General features: G+C 46.2%; 1 protein-coding gene across 1 annotated transcript in view; it reads left to right on the top strand.

Moving 5' to 3' along the window:
* NEB (nebulin) overlaps positions 1-20,989 on the top strand; it is a 212,268-nt gene that overhangs the window by 27,309 nt on the left and 163,970 nt on the right. Inside the window, exons 14-26 of the mRNA XM_078603725.1 lie at positions 1,268-1,372; positions 2,883-2,981; positions 3,301-3,405; positions 4,369-4,476; positions 6,231-6,344; positions 8,094-8,291; positions 9,732-9,839; positions 11,538-11,636; positions 12,002-12,106; positions 14,962-15,069; positions 16,359-16,670; positions 17,642-17,848; positions 20,059-20,163. Of these exons, the coding sequence (XP_078459851.1) occupies positions 1,268-1,372; positions 2,883-2,981; positions 3,301-3,405; positions 4,369-4,476; positions 6,231-6,344; positions 8,094-8,291; positions 9,732-9,839; positions 11,538-11,636; positions 12,002-12,106; positions 14,962-15,069; positions 16,359-16,670; positions 17,642-17,848; positions 20,059-20,163 (1,773 nt within the window). The remainder of the gene's footprint in view (positions 1-1,267; positions 1,373-2,882; positions 2,982-3,300; positions 3,406-4,368; positions 4,477-6,230; positions 6,345-8,093; positions 8,292-9,731; positions 9,840-11,537; positions 11,637-12,001; positions 12,107-14,961; positions 15,070-16,358; positions 16,671-17,641; positions 17,849-20,058; positions 20,164-20,989) is intronic.

The raw sequence follows: 20,989 nt of genomic DNA, 5'->3' as shown, positions 1-20,989 counted from the left end.
TTTTACGTGGTGGTTTAGCTGCTGCAGCTCCTTACTTTAAAATTCCTTCCCTCTATTACTGCTAACCCCACTCCCTCCCTTTGATGCTGCGAATCCTGCATACTGCATAATTCGGGGTCATATTATGCCCAACACGGCCAATTAGTAAGGTTTATCACGTAAACAAAAACATACCAATTAGTTCGGCGCACAGGTGTGTTGGAGAGTAAACTCACAATATTTACAATTCGAGTATTATGTTTCACCAGTAATTATAAAAAACAGCTCCGTCAGGCGACAAACAGCAATGGTCACGAATGCCTACATGATAAAGTCGATCGTTTGCTCTCGAACACACCGGTGTGTTGAAGTAGTTCACGTGACAAGCCTTACTCGTTGGCTGTGTCGGGTGGAGGTGGGTGTACGACATATTTACACTCACCCTATCTTACCCAAAAATCGTTATCAGGAACAGATATCACACATTGACGATTATCACAATATCATAATCCAATCACCTCGTAGTTGCGTTTCACGTTTTCATTGTATTGATTTTGTGCTTCCCTGCACTTTAATTATACATATATAAGCAGAACCTTATAGTTCATCAGCTGAAGTAATTTGCCAAAAGCACACCATGAGTTTTCTATTCATTGAAACTTTACAGTTTGTAATGCTTATAAATGCACCTGCTGTCAATAATATGAAAACTAATTAATTAAAGTAACCAAATATCGCGATGCCTGTTATCTCCATGTCGTCATTTACTCTGGAAAAAAACTATTTGCAAAGTGATAATTAAATGGGAAATAGCTATTTATTGTATGATTTAATCATTAAAGAAGTTGTTTCATAAATATTTTGTCAGGAAATTAAATATGTAAGAAAATAAAATGGTGAGATCTTAACTCCCTTGCCTGGTATGCAGGAGGTGGTGGGTTTGATCCTGAACCTGATGCCTACTGTGTATTTGGAGTTTGCATGTCTCCCCGTGGTCTCGTGGATTTTTCTCCAGGTCCTCCGGTTTTTCCCTCCATATTTAGAAACATACGTTCAAAGTATTGGACTGCCATAAACTTCCACATGATCATCAGTCAATTCGTTGAGCTATCATTTGTGATGGCCAGGTCGGTTCTGCAATATAGCTGTATAGCTCAGTGGGCCTCACCTGGTGAAGTAAAAAAAATAGTTTAGTTTATAGTTTTCTAGATCAGGTTATGTTGAGAAAAGTTAAAGCCATAACAGCCGCTGAGACACTGCCGTTCTTTATGCTGCGTTTGTTTTGCAGAAACTCTACAAGGCCGATTATGAGGCAGACAAGACCATGTGCTACTTCCCGATGACCATGACAGCTGAGTATGAAGCCATGAAGAAGGTGGCTCAATTCAAGGATGTGAGTGCTGCCACCCCCCCCCCCCCCCGGACTCTGGAAACAAAAAAGTGCATTCCGCGTACATGCTGTTTAAACGTTGAAAATACGCAATGAGATACCCTTACGAAGCTGCGAGAAAACATCCACCAATACGTAGAACTTGCCAAATGCAATTAGTGGGTGAATTCATACCAATGTTTGGCCATGTGGCCTTTAGCAAGGTTTAAATAGCGAATGACAGCCACCTTGTCTATACATTTAAAAACATTAAAGTAGGAATATCGTGGTGGTGCAGTGCTTAGCACGCTGTGCCTATAAACCTGGTTACCCGGTTTAAACTCCTGGTCATGGCTTAATATTGGTGGCAGGTGATATATCTTGAACGCCCTCTTCACAAACCTGCAAGATAACCAGCATGGTGAAGTATGGTCAAACAACGATAACGAATGACACAGTGTGGTTGAGGCCTGTGTCTCTCAGATTGACAGGGGACTGTAAATTATTATTTCACATTTTTATTTCAAGTAAGAGATGATATTTATGGTGAAAATCATACGTTGTAATATGCGCTGCAGATTTTGGAGCAGCCATCATCATTTGACTATATATTTGATGTACAGATAGAGCAAGGAACACGCAACGTTTATTTAATTTGTTTAAGTTTGTGTAACGTACGTAAAATGTACAGCACTGTGTACATTTGCGAGATAAGGCCCTCTCCACACTGTGTGGCTATTGGGGTTGTTTGACCATGCTTCACCATGATGGTCAATGCGGTTTGGCGAAGGTGGGGAGCAGTGAAGTGGAATGCAATGGATTTTTGAGCAAAACGGTGGTGAGATGTTAACTTCCTCGCCTGGCATTCAGGAGGTCGTGGGTTCGATCCCAACCCTCACGCCTGTAATATTTGGAGTTTACATGTTCTTTCCGTGTTCGCATGGATTTTTCTCTGGGTCCTCCGATTTTTCCCTTCACATTTAGAAACATTTCTTTAGATTATTTGGCTGTCATACATTTCCACGTGATAAGCCACTTCGTTGAGCTATCATTTGTGGCCAGGTCACTTCTGAAAAAGAGCTACACAGCTCAAGTGGTCCTTACCTCGTAAAATAAGAAGAGTTTAGTTGGGTTTTTCTACACTGCCCTCTGCTGCCCATAATACAGACCCGCAGCAGCCTATAACACCTGTTAATGCATGGTTGTTGCCATCCAAGCACCATCCAGGCTCAGACTCAAACCTGATAAGCTTTTGAGAACCATCGGCAGAAATTTTTAACTAATATTGCGCATCTAAACAACCTTTAGCTTCCCGTGTGTTTTTCACATGTATTATATGGAACGCACACAATCGCTTGCCCTTTCATGCTTGATGAAGGAGTTATCTGCATGCATTGCCTATATCCCGCACCACCGATTAGCCACGGTAAGCTACGTACGGTGCAAAAGAAGTTCAACGTACATACATACATACACATCTTTCAATAAACAAGTGAAAGTGCCAGCGAGCGATGTGCTGTGGTCGTCTTTGCAGCTGGTCTACAAGAAGCACCCAGACACCGTGCCCTTCACGCAGTCCATGGACACCCCGGTGATGCTGCAGGCCAAAGTCAACGCCCAACAACTCAGCGATGTACGTTCCACGCTCGTTTTTTTTCCCCGACGGTGAACAGCATTTTCGTCCTGATGGGAAATAACGCGTCTTGTTGGCGTCATAGTTTTTTTATGATTTACCTGTCCGTGCAAATTTCGTGGAAGTGTGCGAAATAAATGTTGTTCGATTTTTTTGTCAACATCTTTCCCTCAAAAATGTTTCCTATCTTTCATGAACGTAAGTTTGCTTAGCATCTGAGCAAAAAAAGAAATGATATTTCTTTTACATCCGTTAATCACTGGAGAGCTTCACTAACCAATGGGACTTTCTTGATGCTACGTCGGCCTGCCGCAAACAGGTGAACTACAAACAGGCGTACGAAAAAGACAAGTTCAAGTGCAACCTCCCGGCGGACTACCCTCCCCTGGTGCAGGCCCGCGCCAACGCCTACAACCTGAGCGAAGTGAGTCCGCGCGGGGAGACGTGCCTGGTTAAGTGAAAGACCTCGTGCGGCTCTGCTCGCTAGGTTTTCGTGGCTGTGCTCTAAAGCTCTCTCCCGCCCCGCCTTGGTCGGCATCACACCGAGGCGTTTCGCTCCTTTTTTTTTTCTGAAGAAACTCGCGCGTGGAGGGAAACATCGGAGAAAACCCTGGTGCAACCCGAACGTCCATTCGGAGACCTTGCGTGCATATTTCCCCCTTGTCATGAATATTCAAACACGGTTTTTGACCTTTTAGATTTTTGTTTGTATTATGATGATGATGATAAATATTGAGTCTAGAATTTGGTAAAAGCAAATTGTTGGTAATTAATGAAAGGTTCAGAGCTTAAAGTTGAGGGCCTTTGAGTCAGTTTCAGTCTTAGAAACGGTGGAAATGTGTCTGCCACCAAAGATGTAAGCCATAAATAATTACTGAGATCATGTGGATGACATGAAGGTCCTATAATTACCCAATTTATCATTACAAAATGTCACTTCAAATAAAAAAAGTAATACATCCGAAATAAAAGCGAATTATTACATTTCCACATGTTTGTGATGGAAAAATGTTATGGGATTCATGTTTATGATGTGATTGTGAGGATGGTTTCCACAATGTGTATATGTATATGTTTAAAACATACGATAGCATACAAACTAAATTCCATTACCCAGCTTAAATAAACGCTTGGGCAGTGCTTATCACTCTTGGCAACCTTTGAGCAAGTGGTGGAATTGTTACATTACTATAACACGTTAGTCACGAATCGCATGAATTATAATTGGTTTTAGAACATTATAAAAGTGAGTGTGACATTTATCATCCCCTATTGAGGATACATTTCAAAAGCCTCTGCATCATATTCCAGTTGTCTCTTGTTTTTCCTTTCCCTGCCTAACCCCCCTACGACTGACTGACTGCTGCTGCTGCCTTCTCTACTTTAGAATGCCTACAAGATGGACTGGGAAGAGACCAAAGACAAGAAGTTTGAAATCAAACTCGACTCCATTCCCATCGTGGCCGCCAAAAAGCACAGCAATGATGCCAGCGAAGTAAGTCCCTAGTCGGCTGCCCCCTCACCTGCTCTTAAAAATTAAAATAAACATGTTTGTATTTTACCAGGTGAGGCCTAATACTGAGATATAGAGCTAATTTTTTTCCAAGCTCAATGAAGTGTGAAAATTGATCGCAGTCAAATACTCTCAAACGCATTGGGCCAAAACGAGAGGTAAGCTGAGAGGTAGCCAGAAACTGGCATCAACTTATTGTCCAAGCCCTGTCGTCTGCCAGTCTAGAGGGGGAAAACTTGCTCTGTATAATCCCAATTATCTGCTACTGTTGCCACATGCAATAAAACTAGTCATATAGGCAATTAGTCAGATAACCCAATGCAAGACCCTCCCAAAAGAGTGCGTCTGAAGAAGAAAGTGTGTCATCGGTGCTTGCCACCTGCTGTAACACGTGGTTCATAAACACGGTCATTGACAAACGATTAGAACAAAATTTAAAGGTGCGTTTTTAAATATGCAGGTTTTTTGTGCTTGTGCACCACAGCCAATGCAGCATCACCAATTCGTTAGTTTTATAAGTACAGTCATTTTAGTGTGATTACAAACTTATCTTCTACGTACTCTGGAGTAGTATTCATGAAGGTCACATTTAATAAGATTAAACTTTATGCTGGATGATCAAACATTTTTTTCAGGATTTTTTTTACGTTTATCATTCCGAGATTTTCCATTGCACTTTGACAAATAGAAATATTTTTTTTATTTGTAACTTCATGTAACAAATCGTTAGTTTTTAAAGTCAAAACGAAGGGAGTGCGTACAACGCAAATTGGGGTAGAGTCGATTATATAAGGGCGAAGTTTTGTGGCCACGGCATGAAGAAATAAGAAACACTTAAGGTTATAATTTTGACAAATCCATATACATCCGAAAATATTATAACACACACAGTGCCCATGATCAAATTACCTGAGATGCACGCAGTCTCATTCGAGGCGAAGCAGGACCGAGCCTGGATAGTGCTTGGAATGGGTTACCCCAATGTGTAAAACAGGTTGCCTCACCAGTGACGACATCACATTTATCCCTCTCGTTGAGACTGAAACAGCAGGATTTCTCCACAACTCTGGCTTGTCGCCTGATGATGCTTGTGGTAATTACTGGCGAAACGTCACGGTACTTGAATTGTAAATGTTGTGGGTTTATTCTCCAACACACAACCGGTATGCAGTACTAGTAATACATTAATTGGCTGCGTCGGGTGGTGGCGGGTTTAACGACACATTTATATTCATGCCATCTAAATCAAAAACCTGTTATGGGTAAAACAGGTGTCACAGCTGTCTGCGCAGCTGTGTTCGTTACAGCATGAGATAGTGCAGCAAAATCTATCACTGTACTGTGCTTTTGTGCTCCCACTGTCCCCACCTTCAACAGCCAGCATTGAGCAGTGCGGTGAAGTACGGTGAAATTAATATCGATGGCCCACACAGCGTGGGGAGTCCCTTGTCCAGCAGTGGATTGGGATCCTTGTATGGAATGCGCGTTATACATTTGAATCATTCTAATTTTTATTATAATTGTCGGTTGGGGCTGTATGGCTAAATGAACACACGGTGGGCGATCTTTGAGTAAGTTATTAGAAATTCAAAAAGACAAAAACTGTATATGCATTTGTGTAGCTAGCTGTGCACCGGTGACTGGATACACAAAGAAACGAGTCAGAAGAACTGTGTATATATATACATAACCATGCATGGCTCTTACACGCGTGACCCTGACTTGTGATGCGGCAGGTCAAGTACAAGAAGGATTATGAGAAGAGCCGTGGCAAAATGATCGGGGCCCTGAGCATCGAAGACGACCCGAAGCTCCGCCACTCGATACATGTGGCAAACATTCAAAGCGAGGTACGTTGGTCGGGATACGCAAATGACACGAATGTAGCATGGCGGGATAAGGATTCACATATGGATGGCTGATTAAATTCCTAAGCAACTCAAAGCGGCTTACATCACATATTTTCTCTAAACCATTACAGTGCCCTTCTGTAGTCTAGCCAAGGGAACCCCCAGTGGAAGCTGTCCCTATGTGGCACAAGGTGTCCACTGCACTGGGCTGTAAGTGGGCATTCGTCTGCCAGTAGAGGGCGATTTCTCTTCTTGCACATGGCAATGTGTTCAGGAGTTGAATTCCAATGTCGATGGCTGCTTGCCACGAAGGGCTTCAGGAGAGAGTTCGTGTCATTTGGTTATTCCTCTGTTGAAAGAGCGCAGACTCCAGTGGTTTACTATATGGTCCATAGTTTGTATGTATGTTTAACTTCTTTTGCACTGTACGTAGCCAACCATGCTCATCAGAGGTGCGGGGGAAGGACAACAAACTAAACACAAAAAGCAGCTCGAAAGAAATGAGTTTAAAATCTGGATTTAAAAGTGCATAGCTCCAGTGGCTTCCTAATATCGAAAGGAAGAGCGTTCCAGATGGCCGCAGAAGCGAATCTGAAAGCGCACGAAGCGGTGACTGTCTTTGTTCGATGGCCAGCCAAAAGCCGCTGCTGCGAGAATGACCGTAGTTCGTGGGATTTGATGAAAGGGCTCTTGTATCTGTGCGCGCCCATTTGTTCACTCTGGGGTAGAGGGCAATTACACACCGTGTGGATGACACCAAGGCTGGTGGTGGCTGTGAACTTGGTCCAGTTGGTCGCCCTCGCCAACCACTCCAAGTTGTCTGTCAATTCTAACATGAGTTATAACCATTATGCATCGTTTCGGTGGCATGGTCACAATTGCACTCCTCTGGCTTGTGCCTTTAATTTCCACTTATGAAGAAGATGTGCGCATTGGCTTCCTAATGTTCTGATGCGGATTATGTTTCTACGAGTGCCTTCGGGGAATGTCAAAGCCAGACGGTGTGGTTGTTTGCACTGGCGGAGCCAGTGGGGGGGCGGGGGGGGGGGGTTTGGCACGTGCCCCCCCAATGATCTGATCGAAATCCCTAATTTCGATCGGATCATTGGGGTTTATTAGTAATAAATCGGCATTTTGTGACCCCCACTGCCACTGTGTAGCATATTATTACGTGCCAGGGACTCTATGAGATGATAGGACAATAGTCCGAGTCCATAATTGGCAATAAGTAACGGCAAAGCAGTTATAAGTGACTCACAGAATTGTGCGCAGTTGCGTATACAGCACACGACTTCCCTAAAGGCATTCACCTTCAGCGAGCGCAATGCCGATCACACAACGCGGTTCGAATTCGACCTCCGATCGATGGCTGCGCCATCGCCACACACGCGTCGAATAAAAAGCAAGGGACAAGTCCTTACTAACTAACAACTCCTATTAATTCTAGATTTGAAGCTTTCGTGACTGCAAGGATTCATACTCTTAGTTCTTTCGGTACCGAAAGAACTAAGAGTAACAACTCCTATCATTTTTCATTGCTGGAGGGGTTGCCCCCCCTACCTGAAAATCCTGGCTCCGCCATTGGTTGTTTGGGTCTTGAATGAGGTAGTAGGGGGCGATGAACTGTGAGCAAAGTATCCTATGCGCGGACACGGCATCAGGCATATTCTTGTACGTGTGAATGGTTTCGGCAAGTGCGGTTGAAGGCCGATGTTCTGTTTCTCAACACGCGATCTCTCCCCTGTGTAGCGCGGGTACAAAAAGGACTACGAGAAGGCCAAGACCAAGTACCACAGTCCCCTGGACATGATGAACGTGACGTTGGCTAAGAAGTCACAGGCCATCGCGAGCAACTACAGCTACAAGCAGCCTGTCCACAGCTACTTCATGCCGCCCGACGCCATGTCCGTGGTGCTGGCCAAGCAGGGGAACCAGCTCTACAGCAACGTGAGCGTACTGGCCTCTTGAGCTCGCACCGCGGCCTACCACTGAGCAGCAGCTTTTTGAGCCCAGATGGGTTCCCCCCCACCCTTCACCCTCCCCCCACCCTTCCCACCTTTCCCACCCCCCTTCCCACCTTTCCCACCCCACCACTCCCCCCACCCTTCCCACGCCCCCACCCTTCCCACCTTCCCCACCCCCACACTCCCCCCACCCTTCGCACCCCCCCCACTTCCCCCATCCCCCACCGGGTGTAGCGCCGAAGCGTCTGATCCAGGGGATCGGCAACCCAAAATAACAAGAAAAGGTTTTTTTCATTTTGTCCAAAAACCCCCCCTCAATATTTCAACAGCTGCAATGCGTGTGAGTGAATACGAGACAGTGGGTCCTTTAAAAAGAACGGTCATTAGGCAGCAGTCCTTGAAAAGAGCCACGGCTCTGGAGCCACAGATTGCCAACCCCTGGTCGAATCTGAGCAGCAATCTTGCCAAGTATCAAAAAAGTCAGTGATTTCCTGCTCCATTGAGCATTACTATTACATTCATACGATCGTATACATTGTGTATATGTTCATTAATATACTATTCTATGATTTAAACTATATATTTGTATTTTACCCGGTAAGGCCCACTGAGCTGTATACTGTAGCTATTTTTGATAAATGACCTGGCTATCACAAATTATATCTCAACGAAGTGGCTTATTGAGTGGAAATTTACAACAGCTGAATGCTCTAAATGCATGTTTCTAAACATAGAGGGAAAAACCGGAGGGCCCGGAGAAAAATCCATGCAACACGGGGAGAGAGACACGCAAACTCCAAATATTACAGGCGTCAGGGTCGGGATCAAACCCACGACCTCCTGAATTCCAGGCGAGGTAGTTAATATCTTGCCACCGTTGTGCCCTCCGACTTCATGTATGTACTTTAAATATCAATTAAGCTGTAATAATCATGTTTCATTAATCCATACATGACATTGCACCCAGGTGTACTCAAGTACAATCAGCGGTAGAGCGTGCGGCTCGCAATTGAAAAGCTGCGAGTTCAATTCCTGGTTTGGGGGTTGACTCAGCCCATCATCCCTCTGGGGTGGACAAAATAGTTACCACTTGTGTGGGAAAGTCAACAGGAATTGAATATTAATACTGGAGGAATCCGATGAGATGTAAAGCTCCTTTTACACACTTAGATGGACCCCCCCCCCCCCCGCCATAGGAATGTGGTAATTCCACCACTGTCTCAGTGCTGTAAGCGGGAGATGAGCACCACCTCAGTTCGCATCCGAGCACAAAGTCGCGTTGGCTTGACTTGCTCATCCCCATGCTGTTATCCGACCGAAGGTGGTGGGACCCTGCAGCCTTTGTGGACCGTCGCCTACCTCTCACCGAAGGTGTTTGTTAAGTTGCACGGTGTGTTGACAGTCGCCCCTTCTCCCCGTGCAGAATGACTACAGGGCCGACTACAACAACTGGTTCAAGGGCATTGGCTGGCAGCCATTCGAGTCGGTGGAGCAGGTTTCTGCCAAGAAGGCCAGCACTATCCTGAGTGAGGTGAGTCCAGCGGTAGCCACGTGAACAATTCAGTGCAGCGCTCTTCACTAATTCTGAGAGGGGGTGCCACTTTCGCCGATAAGACATCGTCAGTGTGAGGGCCGCCACGCATTTGAAACCATTGGGGGTTTGTGACAGCACGATGATGGTGGGGGGTGTCTTCACATTTGTGTATTGTCGGGGGAGGCCGCACGTCAGCAGCCACACTAAAGGCCGCCAGTGTCCCGCGGGCCTTGCAATGAAGAACAACGCTCTAGCGCCACATGCAAAGCCACGTTACCGGTGGTCTATTTTCGGGTTGGCATGGGCCCTGGTGCAATGGAAGGAATTAAATTAGGGCCCCCTGTCCAGTGCTCGCTCGCCTGTTACCCCCCCTCCCTCCACCCACCCACCATTCTACCTCTCTGTAGCCTCACGCCTGGGCCATTCCGACCCACGGGTCCTGGTGCAATAGCACTGCCTAAGCACTTGATGGCTATGTCCCACCGCACCTCGCAATCGCCTGCGGATATTTTTCTCCTTCACTGGCAGATCTGTGCCAGCGTATCTTATCTTTTTTCACTTGCCCTGCCTTTTGTTTTACAGTTTTACTCCAGTCTTTAAAACCTAACTGATGTGCCGGGCTGCAGGTTTACATTTGTTAACATAAAAAAAAACGGATTGTTTCAAGTGATAATTTGAATGTGGACATTTTATTCTATCACTCTTCCTGACCTATCCTTATGATGTTTCACCTAGCTTTTGTTGGCTTAACAAAACAGATGCAAGAGCATAACTATACTCATGAAAGGTTGTGTGTTTATGTATGTACTGTATGTTGAACGTCTTTCGCACTGTACGTAGCCAACCATGACAATCAGAGGTGCGGGGGAAGGACAACAAACTCAACACAATAACAAGCAGTTTTCAATCTAGATTTAACAGTGCATAGCTCCAGTGGCTTCCTAATATCGGAAGAAAGAGCGTTCCAGACCGCCGCAGAATCGCATTGGAAAGCGCGCGATGACCGTTTTTGTTCAATGGTTAGCCGAAAGCCGCTGCTGCGAGAATGACCGGAGTTTGCATGGTGGTTTATACTCCCTGACGAGACCAGTAACGTGTAGATTCAACATTGACATTGCATTGCTATGAATTTTTTCCAAAAACAATAAAAAAACAAGTCAATTTGATGGAGATAATTGTATTACTTTGTACATTTAAACAGGTTTTTTTATGAACAAAATAATATTGGTTCAGTGTGAGCATGAAATCAAATCATTTCAAAATCACAAACTTCATTTATGAGATGTATAACCATTTTCAAGGCTTTCAGAAAGCAATTTGGTTTATCCCAACGGAATGAATGGCTCTTGCGCAAGGACTTCACATTAACCATTCATGTAAAATATGAATGCAACGGTCGTCACCTCTATATAATGAAGCAATCATTTCTTTCGCTTTTTGAATATAAACAGAGAAAAACAATTTGGAGAATTGAGCTCGATCATCGGTACAGGAGCCAGCGGTGACCTTCACGTCCACCGTCCATCTATCGTCGGCCTTGGAAACTGCACAGTCCACTGCAGTGGCCATCATCTTCACAGACGAGCGATTACCAAGAAGAATAAGATAGACGTAAATCACGTGACCGTGTGAGAACTGACATTCGATTGTACGCGTGTGCGTGTGTGCGCATCTCGTTGAATGTCTCATTCACAGAAAAAATACCGTCAGCACCCAGACACGATCCCGTTCACGCAGGTGACCGACTCCCTTGTGCAGCAGATGGCCAAAGTGAGCCAGGACCAGCAGAGTGACGTGAGTACCTCGCCGCTCGTGAGAAAGGGCAAAGGCGCAGCCACTGCAATCGCATCGCTCATGCCACTGCTTGCGGAAGGGCCTCCGCGAGAGGACAGCTCTGGAGGTTTTTGGCCTACCCTTTCGCGCTGACCAGACGTGTTTCGAAGAGGTGGGGGGGCGGGGGGGTAGCCCACGCTTTGTTCCACGGCATGTGACTTTGCCGATCGACTAACCCCATTTGTAAACCATGTTTCTCTCGTTATTCGCGAGGGATACGTTCTGGAGATGCTCATGAACAGCGAATTTTGTGGATATGAAAACTTATCACATTAATTAATTACTCTGTGTAATTTCTCTTTTTATCTGCTCTTGTCTAATGGCAGTGGAAGTACAAGGCAGCCAGCGAGGATGTTCTCCACAAGTACACACTCCCACACGATGCCCCAGAGTTCCTGCAGTCTCGAGCCAACGCCTACAACATCAGCAAGGCGAGTACCCCGCACAAAAGAGGGACTCGCTGGGAATCGGCGTAGGGCTCCATGGGAAAGGGAATTTTTTATTTTTATTTTACCAGGTAAGGCCCACTGAGCTATGTAGCTCTTTTTCACAAGCAACCTGGCCACAAATGATAGCCCATTGAAGTGGCTTATCACGTGTAAATATTGTAGCAGCCAAATACAGACAGTCCCCGGGTTGCGGAAGACCCGACGTATGGAAATCCGATCATACGGAAATACTCCCATACATCATGTAAAATTCAATATGCGGAAATATTTGCGTTAGTTTCCTAAGCGCAAATTGTGCAGCACGGTGAGGTTGCAGATGAATACCGTGGAGCGTGGCGTAAGGCGGGCTGCCTTAAGCCTCGCTCGAGCTCCACTAGGATTTAGGTAAATGGATTTTTTTGTTGCGTTTCGTAATTCTTTTCCTTTCGTAGCATTAAGTAATTGTTTGTTTTCTATGCTTAGAACTTCCACTTTTTCACCATGTTTCTATTGCTAATTTTCTTCATTTGAAGTTTATTTAATGAGTTATTTAATGTGTGTATCTTATTTAACACAAATACACTTCCATTGTTTATGGTCTTAGCCAACAGCGATCGGAAAAGTCTAGGCCTAGCCTAATGCACGGTAAATGAAGATTCGGAAGTGACTGCTTTCCGTTAACAATTAACTTAAAAATGTTTCGTGATATTCATAAACAATTGGATACAGGAAATGTTCCATTAGTTTCATTATGGATAGTGTTAGGGAAGATAGTCGATGAAATGAAAGAATCGTAGGAAGTGCAGAGCGTATGTACGGCCATATGATACAGGTCGCGAGATAAAACGGACGACAGCGCGACACAGTACTGAGAGAAACCGAACTAGTAATCGGGTAGGGGAGGCACAACTATTTCCGGCTATGGGATGTTATCGTTGATTTTGGAGGAAAATTGTTCCGTTTCCGACATATGGAAAATTCGGGTTACGAATCGTTCTGGGGAACCTAACCCTTCCGTAAACCCCGGGACTGTCTGTATTCTAAACTCGTGATGTTGATTCTACTTGTGGAGGGAAAAAACGGAGGAGCCGGAGAAAAATCCACGCGACCACGGGGAGAACACAAAAACTCAAAATATACAGGCGCCGGAGTCGGGATCGAACCCATGATCTGTATACCAGGCGAGGTTGTTAACATCTCGCCACTGCAGCACCCCAATAATAAAACAGGCCCCGTGCCCAGTCGACCTCGTCAGGAAGTCCCAATGTTTGCCTGGGCTTATCGAAGCCAGAAGATTGGCATCATAGTCTATTTCTTACTGGTTTTAATCCATGGGTGAGTTTCTTAAGGAATAGTTTACCTCAACATGCTGGGTTATCTACATGTGTAGGGGTCTTACGGAGGGAATATGTGTCGAGCTGATATGTATGGGATCCAACGGGAAACTAGCACAGTGGGCGGGGCTACGTCAGTGCACGGGCAGGTGCCCTCTACGACGTCCGCGCTTCGGACGTTACGATCCCCCGGGGCCCCACCCCTCAGGGAGGGGGATGTATAAAAGGAAAATGTATCGGGGGGCTAGGGAGAGTTTGGGGAGCTAAGAAGAGAAGACGGAAGACGTCCCAGATAGAGCCCTGGTCTCCCCCTGCTACGCCGTCCTTGTCAGGACCGCGCAGGCTCGAGTCAGTGGCGTGGTGCCAGAGCCAGAGCCAGGGTTGGTCTGGACTCTGAGTACCGGGCCCGACTGACCAGTGTCGGGCCAAGATAGCCTCCCCTAGTCCACGAGAGGAGGACTCTGAGGCAGGCTAGGGTTAGCCTAGAGGTGTGTCCTCAGATAGACGGGTGAGGGGGCCGATACCCCCTCAGTGTGTATGTCACAACGTGTGGTGTTGAATAAACAAGTGTGCCTCCAACTCCGGTGTGAACGAGTCATAAGAGTACTACATCTGGTGTCAGAAGTGGGGTATCGAGGGCTGAATAAACTTTTATTGTCGATGTTGCAGCCGGGACGGCTGCGAGCTGTACAGGGGGGGGTGATGTAGGGGTCTTACGGAGGGAATATGTGTCGAGCTGATATGTATGGGATCCAACGGGAAACTAGCACAGTGGGCGGGGCTACGTCAGTGCACGGGCAGGTGCCCTCTACGACGTCCGCGCTTCGGACGTTACGATCCCCCGGGGCCCCACCCCTCAGGGAGGGGGATGTATAAAAGGAAAATGTATCGGGGGGCTAGGGAGAGTTTGGGGAGCTAAGAAGAGAAGACGGAAGACGTCCCAGATAGAGCCCTGGTCTCCCCCTGCTACGCTGTCCTTGTCAGGACCGCGCAGGCTCGAGTCAGTGGCGTGGTGCCAGAGCCAGAGCCAGGGTTGGTCTGGACTCTGAGTACCGGGCCCGACTGACCAGTGTCGGGCCAAGATAGCCTCCCCTAGTCCACGAGAGGAGGACTCTGAGGCAGGCTAGGGTTAGCCTAGAGGTGTGTCCTCAGATAGACGGGTGAGGGGGCCGATACCCCCTCAGTGTGTATGTCACAACGTGTGGTGTTGAATAAACAAGTGTGCCTCCAACTCCGGTGTGAACGAGTCATAAGAGTACTACACATGCACCAGTAAAGTCATAGGGCCCAGTTCACATTTTAGTGAATTCATGTTTTCATACAATTATATTTACAAAAAAAATATGCTCATGTCTGCACCACCAGTCATGGGGAAAGTTGACAAAATGGTGCGTTTACCAAGCCTTTCCTCAAGATACGACTGTGCCCCTGTATTTGCATGCATTTGCTGTGCTTGATGAATATGTGACCATTGCATGTTTGGGTGGCGGTACGTGTTGTCGCTGATCTGTTGGGATCCCACAGAATTCCTACAAGGCAGGCTGGCACGAGCTGATCAGCAAGGGCTATGACCTGAAGTTGGACGCCATCCCCATCATCGCTGCTAAAAAGGCCCGGAAGGACGCCAGCGACGTGAGTATGCAACCAATGTTCGTTTCTAACTGCCATATGTTCCAGAATTAAATCCTCCACTGCACACGCAAGAATATCTGGTCACATACAACAACAAAGATCCCAACGTCTCGCCATGGACACTGTATTGCAGACACAGGACATGGCTGACTTTATCTCCCCAATGATGATGTTTACACAACATAGATAATGCCCAGGACAGGTTCAAATGCTACTTTACAATTGTGCGTGGCTAAGGGTTGAACATAAATCACTGCGCATGTATGTATGTAGAACTTTTTCTCACTGTACGTATCCAACCCTGCAGTACGCAACCCACTGCAGCACCATCCCCACAGACCTGCTCCCACCCACCCACCCACGTGTGCACACAAACCAAGTTCAATACAGGAGAATCATTATTCGCGGCCCTATTACCCGTGACTCAAAGCAAGAAGGGCCTGTTATCGACTAGCGTCTTGGGCGCCATTTTACGCGGAGTCTGTATGTTCTCCCTCTGGTTCTCCGATTAGCACGGTTGGCTACGTAAGGTGCGAAAGAAGTTCAACATACATTAGACTCTCGGTTTATCTGATTTGCGGATTAACTGCTCACCTGAAATTTTGACATGAATGAATATCTCATGGATTTTTCATTAAGGACAAATAAAGTATCTAAAAATAGTTATATATTGTTAAACCTGGAAATGTGTATTTCAAGTCACGTGATTAAACCAAGCAAATATGTGCTCCGGTTAATCCAAAATCCACACGATTGCCCCTACATTACAGTAGTTGCATATCTTTACAACAGTGGGCGGAGTTTGATGTTGATCGGCGTGGCTCTGCTGCTGTCCACTTAGTGGGCCGAGTCTTCTGTGCGGGAGCAGGAAAGTGCTATCACTGAGCATGCGCATTGATCGGTTGATCGTTAGTATTCGCTCTTATTTATATCTTTATTACTGGTTATTAGCATAGAGATCCGTGGAAAATAGATATTTTTGAATTATCCACGGCCATCCTCCCCATCATTAGCGTGGATAATCGAGAATCTATTGTACATCCCTTCAGGTTCTCCGGTTTTCTCTCAGAGCAAAAAAACCCCCACAATGTTTTGGCCAAACGTACCACTTAATAATATACACACAGGAGCCAGCTCAGCGCCCCTTGGGATGCATTTAAAACCTTTCTAATATGCCCTATGTGAATACGGCATCAACAATTTTGCCAATCTGTGGAATTTGAAAAAAAATGGAGCATACCTTAACAAAATTCTTTTAACATGTGTACTACCGTAAACTCTTCCCACAGGTTCATTACAAGCTGGCGTACGAGAAAGCCCGCGGTCACATGGTTGGGTGCAGAAACCTGCAGGACGACCCCAAGCTCGTGCACTCCATGCACGTGGCCAAGATGCAGAGCGAGCGCGAGTACAAGAAGGACTTTGAGAAGTCCAAGACCAAGTTCCACAGCCCAGTAGACATGGTCAGCGTCGTCTCGGCGAAGAAGTCACAGGGCATCGCGAGCAACTACGGCTACATAAAGCGCCACCATCGCTACTCCATGATGCCGGACAGCGTCCTCCTTGAACTCGCCAAGAAGGCTAATGAGATACAGAGCGACGTAAGTTTCTATCGCCTCGGCGACGTAAGCGTTCGCCTCGGTGACGCGCGCTATTCTTGCTGCGGTGGCGGCGGTTAGACGGAGCACCACAGTTGCACGGAGATTCACTGATTATCAACCCTCACTTGGGGTTGCCATTCAGAGGCTCTTGATGGCGAGTTGACTTCTCTGCCACATCATCACCAGCTGGTCACGTTAACAAGACCACAACGCTTCTGCTTGTAGATAGAACATCGGGGTTGCTACCTGTAGAATACTTTACAAGAACATATCACACCATGTTTATAAATAATGCCATTATCTATGTGATTCACTGACTGGCTAAGATGCTAAATTATTACTGATGTTAAACTGCCAAGCGCAAAAGTAATGTGCATCCAAATAGATAATGAGACAGCGACAAGAAAAGGTGAAGGGGTTTTTTAGAATGTATCTGTGATTCAAATGAAAAACCAAAACTGAATGTGAAACTAAGAATAATGCTTCTGACATTCTGCCAGGGCTGTATATGGAAGATGTGAGGTGGGAAACTTTGTAGTTAGGAAGAGAAAATGTACCAACAAAAAAGCGTTTTAGATGAAATCAAGAAAATCAGATCCCAATGGGGATAGTGGTATGAACTCGTGTGCAGGATGGGGCAGGGCACTTGAGTGGGCTCCCAGGGGACAGTGGCTAGGGGGAAGACCTCAAGTCAGATCGTAGGATGTATGTATGTACGTTTAACTTTGTTCGCACTGTACCGAGCCAACCGTGCTAATTGGAGGTGCGGGGGAGTTGGAAGAGCAATAAACTAAACACAAAAAGCAGGATACTGTTGCAGCAGAACTTAGAGGTCTCATGTTAGTGGTGGAGCGTCATCAATTGTATTGGCTGTGGTATTGGCTGTGATGATCTTGTGACGTTAACGTGTGTGATTGGTGCAACGTTTTTTTTTACATTCATTTTATTTACTCTTGTGTTTTCTCTCCCAGAACCTGTACAGGTCAGATTTCGTGAGCATCATCCAAGGGTGTGGCTGGATCCCCATCGGCTCGCTGGAGCAGGACAAGGTGAAGAAAGCCGGGCAGATCCTGAGCGAGGCCAAATACCGGCAGCACCCGGACACCTTCAAGTTCACGTCCATCACAGACGACCCGGTGATGGTGCAGTCGCAGATCAACGCCAAGCAGCTCAGCGATGTAAGTCGGGAAAAATTTAAATAACAGTGGCTGATTTGTCATTCTGTATCGATCGAAATGTTTGCATGTTTACGGGTATATTCTGCAGTGCAGACGTGCACCTAATGAGTTTGATCAACTTTCTGTTGTGGTTGTGTTTTAAATATTAAGTGATTGTACCATGCATGAAATTTCACCACCCCACCAAACGTACATCACACAATTGATGCCCGCAAAGCATATACCACGCATCCGCATATGCCACACACTGCACATGACTTATACCACACACCTGCCTATGCACACTGTGTGGAACACCATCGCGTACCACTCATGGTAGCCTGTCTGCAACCTGTTGCAGGGGTTCACGGTTTTAATCCAGTGGCCGCCTTGATAAATACTGCGGTGTGTAATAACCATTCTTGCAAAAAATACATGCCGTCTGATTCACAGTGGACGTTAAAGATCTCATAACATCTTGAGCAAGAGTAAGCAACTGTGTGCAAGGGTCATGGGTGCCGCGGTGGCGAGATGTTAACTTCCTCATCTGGTGTACAGGAGGTCATGGGTTCGATCCCGTCCCTGACGCCTGCTGTATATTTGGAGTCTGCGTGTCTCTCTCTCCCTGTGGTCACTTGGATTTTTCTCTGGGTCCTCCGGTTTTTCCCTCCACATTTAGAATCAACATCACGCGTTTAGAGTATTTGGCTGCTATACATTTCCACGTGATAAGCCACTGTATAGAGCTTTCATTTGTGATAGCCAGGTCGCTTCTGAAAAAGAGCTATATAGCTCAGTGGCCCTTACCTTAAATTAATGTTCACGGTCTAAATTGGGCAGATTTGAAAAATTACCCAAAAAAGATACAATTGGGATTATACAGAGCAAGTTTTCCCCCTCCCGACTGGCATGCCATAGAGCTTAGGAAATAAGTTGGTGCAAGTTTCTGGCTACCTCTCAGCTTGCCTCTCGTTGTTGCCCCAACGAGTTCGATGTATCTAATTGCCCCCTCTCATTACTGACCTTTCTCATGTTCTGACGTTTTCCTTTATAGCAGTACACCGCATATGGTATATAACATTGAATGTAACTCATATACCACACACACCTTGTATCAGCTTGATCAATGTTGAATGTCATATTTACTGTGCATCTCCAAACTATTTGTAAATTAAACAAATCTGATCTGTTAAATTAACACTTCAGCAAAGAAGAAGAAGAATGTGATTTTCCAGAAAGTCAATCAGAAGTCAGAAGACTTCAGAAGTTAATTACCCCAAGAGTTAATATTCATGAATACACATTTAATATTTTTGTATACTCAAAATACTGTATGCATGACCAGTTTACATGTCAGTTGTTGTTCGGCATGACTTTTTGGATATGTCAACACCAAAGGTGATACGGTGTAAAATGTGAGCATTAATTTCTGCTACTTATTTGTTATTCACGTATGCTTACATACTTTTGGTGCTATCTGTTCGTCAATTTGTGTGTAGAGTAGAGGCCGACCGAAATTCGGTTTCGGTTTCGGCACCGAAAGTTGGCAAATGGCCTCTTTCGGCCGAAGCCAAAAAATTTACTTTCGGTTTACTTTCGGTTTTGGCAGAAACCAGAAATTCAGTTTCGGTCGGCCTCTAGTGTAGAGCACAGAGGCAGATTTTTAAACTTCCCAAAGTGGGGGTGGCGGCCAGGGTGGAAGGGTGGTTCAGTATTGACATTTCAAGCTCTTTAAATAGGGCCTTGTATTCATAATACAAAGACAAAAAATATTGAACATATTTTCTGAGTGAATCTCAATCAAATACCGATTTTAGGGGTCTCAAGTTTGGGAGGGCGATGACCCCCCCCCATCACCACCCCCTCCCCTCCTTCGATCTGCCACCGATAGAGGACAGTGTTGCAGAATCGGTGCAGAGCGGTGGTGCAGCGGTTAGTGCCACACTGTGCTATGAACCGGGCGACCCCGAGTTCGTTTCCCGCTCACAGCTAACACCAGTGACGATTAATTGAACCAGTTATGGGCCTCCTCTAGGTCTACTCAGCCTCAAATGAGTGCTTGGTGCGGTGGTGTGTAAACATCGCCACGGGGGAGACAAAGGCGGCCGTGCATAGTGCTGGCCACCCACCCCCTCGTATGCCATTCTGTTGATCATCGGTGCTCGCTATCATCACTTTCTCCAAACAGTCTGTTAAGGCCACGCGGCGTATCTTTGTTTTTTTCCTTACAGAATCTGTACAAGTCGGCAGGGAAAAAGAGCCAGAAGCAGTTCTCCATGCCCCACGACATCCCCCAGTTCCTGCAGAGCAAAATCAACTCCGTCAACTTCAGCGAAGTAAGTTCGTCCCCCATGAGACTGGAAATGTGTGAAGCCGGCCAGTGGGGGAGGGCGTGAAATTGGCCAGTTTCTATGTGGCAGTCAATTAGACGGATTCCTGTGGGGCTGGAGGAGAAGGGGCGCTTGCCAACGAACGCGTGGCCTGCGTTGTCAGGTGTTTAGTTCGCTCACACCAACGAGAGGAGCGCCGGGCGGCTAAAACACAGCAAGTTTGCACAGTAGGGGGCACAGGTGGTGCATCGGCCAGTCATCTCATGGCACCTGGGTCTGTCCCCGTTACCTCCTACCAGTGGGCGTTTGACACTTCACGCGGCCTTAAAGTACGCATAGCCTGGCCGTGGTGACATCACCACCACTTAGTGGCGAATGGCAGTTGTTGTTTAGTTTATTGTCCGTTCCACTGCACCTCCGACTAGTATGGTTGGCTCCGTACGGTGCGACAGAAGTTCAACATACATACACGCATTCAGTCTGTTCTCCTATAATGCCATGTGTTTTCATAACGCGAATTGGATATAATGCGATAAATGTATTGTCGAAGACATTTTTATAACGCGGAAGCGAACTGAATACAACGCGATTGAGCGAGCAGAACTACGTCGCGCGAGTAGGAATAAGCGGTTGTCCGGCTGCCTCAGCGAAGCATCGCACGAGGAATTGGGATGCTGCTGGATGCTTCTAGATGCTTCCCACGCGCCTCGGTCTTTGTTCAGCCTGCATACGCATCTCACGTGTTATCCCGGACTCTGAGTTACCATACATTATATATTATTTATTATTACGCGATTTCTCCATAACGTGGTGTTCTTCAGGAATGCAACTA

The sequence above is a fragment of the Lampetra planeri genome, chromosome 21, assembly GCF_965212315.1.
Source record: "Lampetra planeri chromosome 21, kcLamPlan1.2.h2, whole genome shotgun sequence".
NCBI lineage: Eukaryota > Metazoa > Chordata > Hyperoartia > Petromyzontiformes > Petromyzontidae > Lampetra > Lampetra planeri.
Note: the sequence above shows the minus strand (reverse complement) of the source record. Positions and strands in the feature narration are given on the sequence as shown.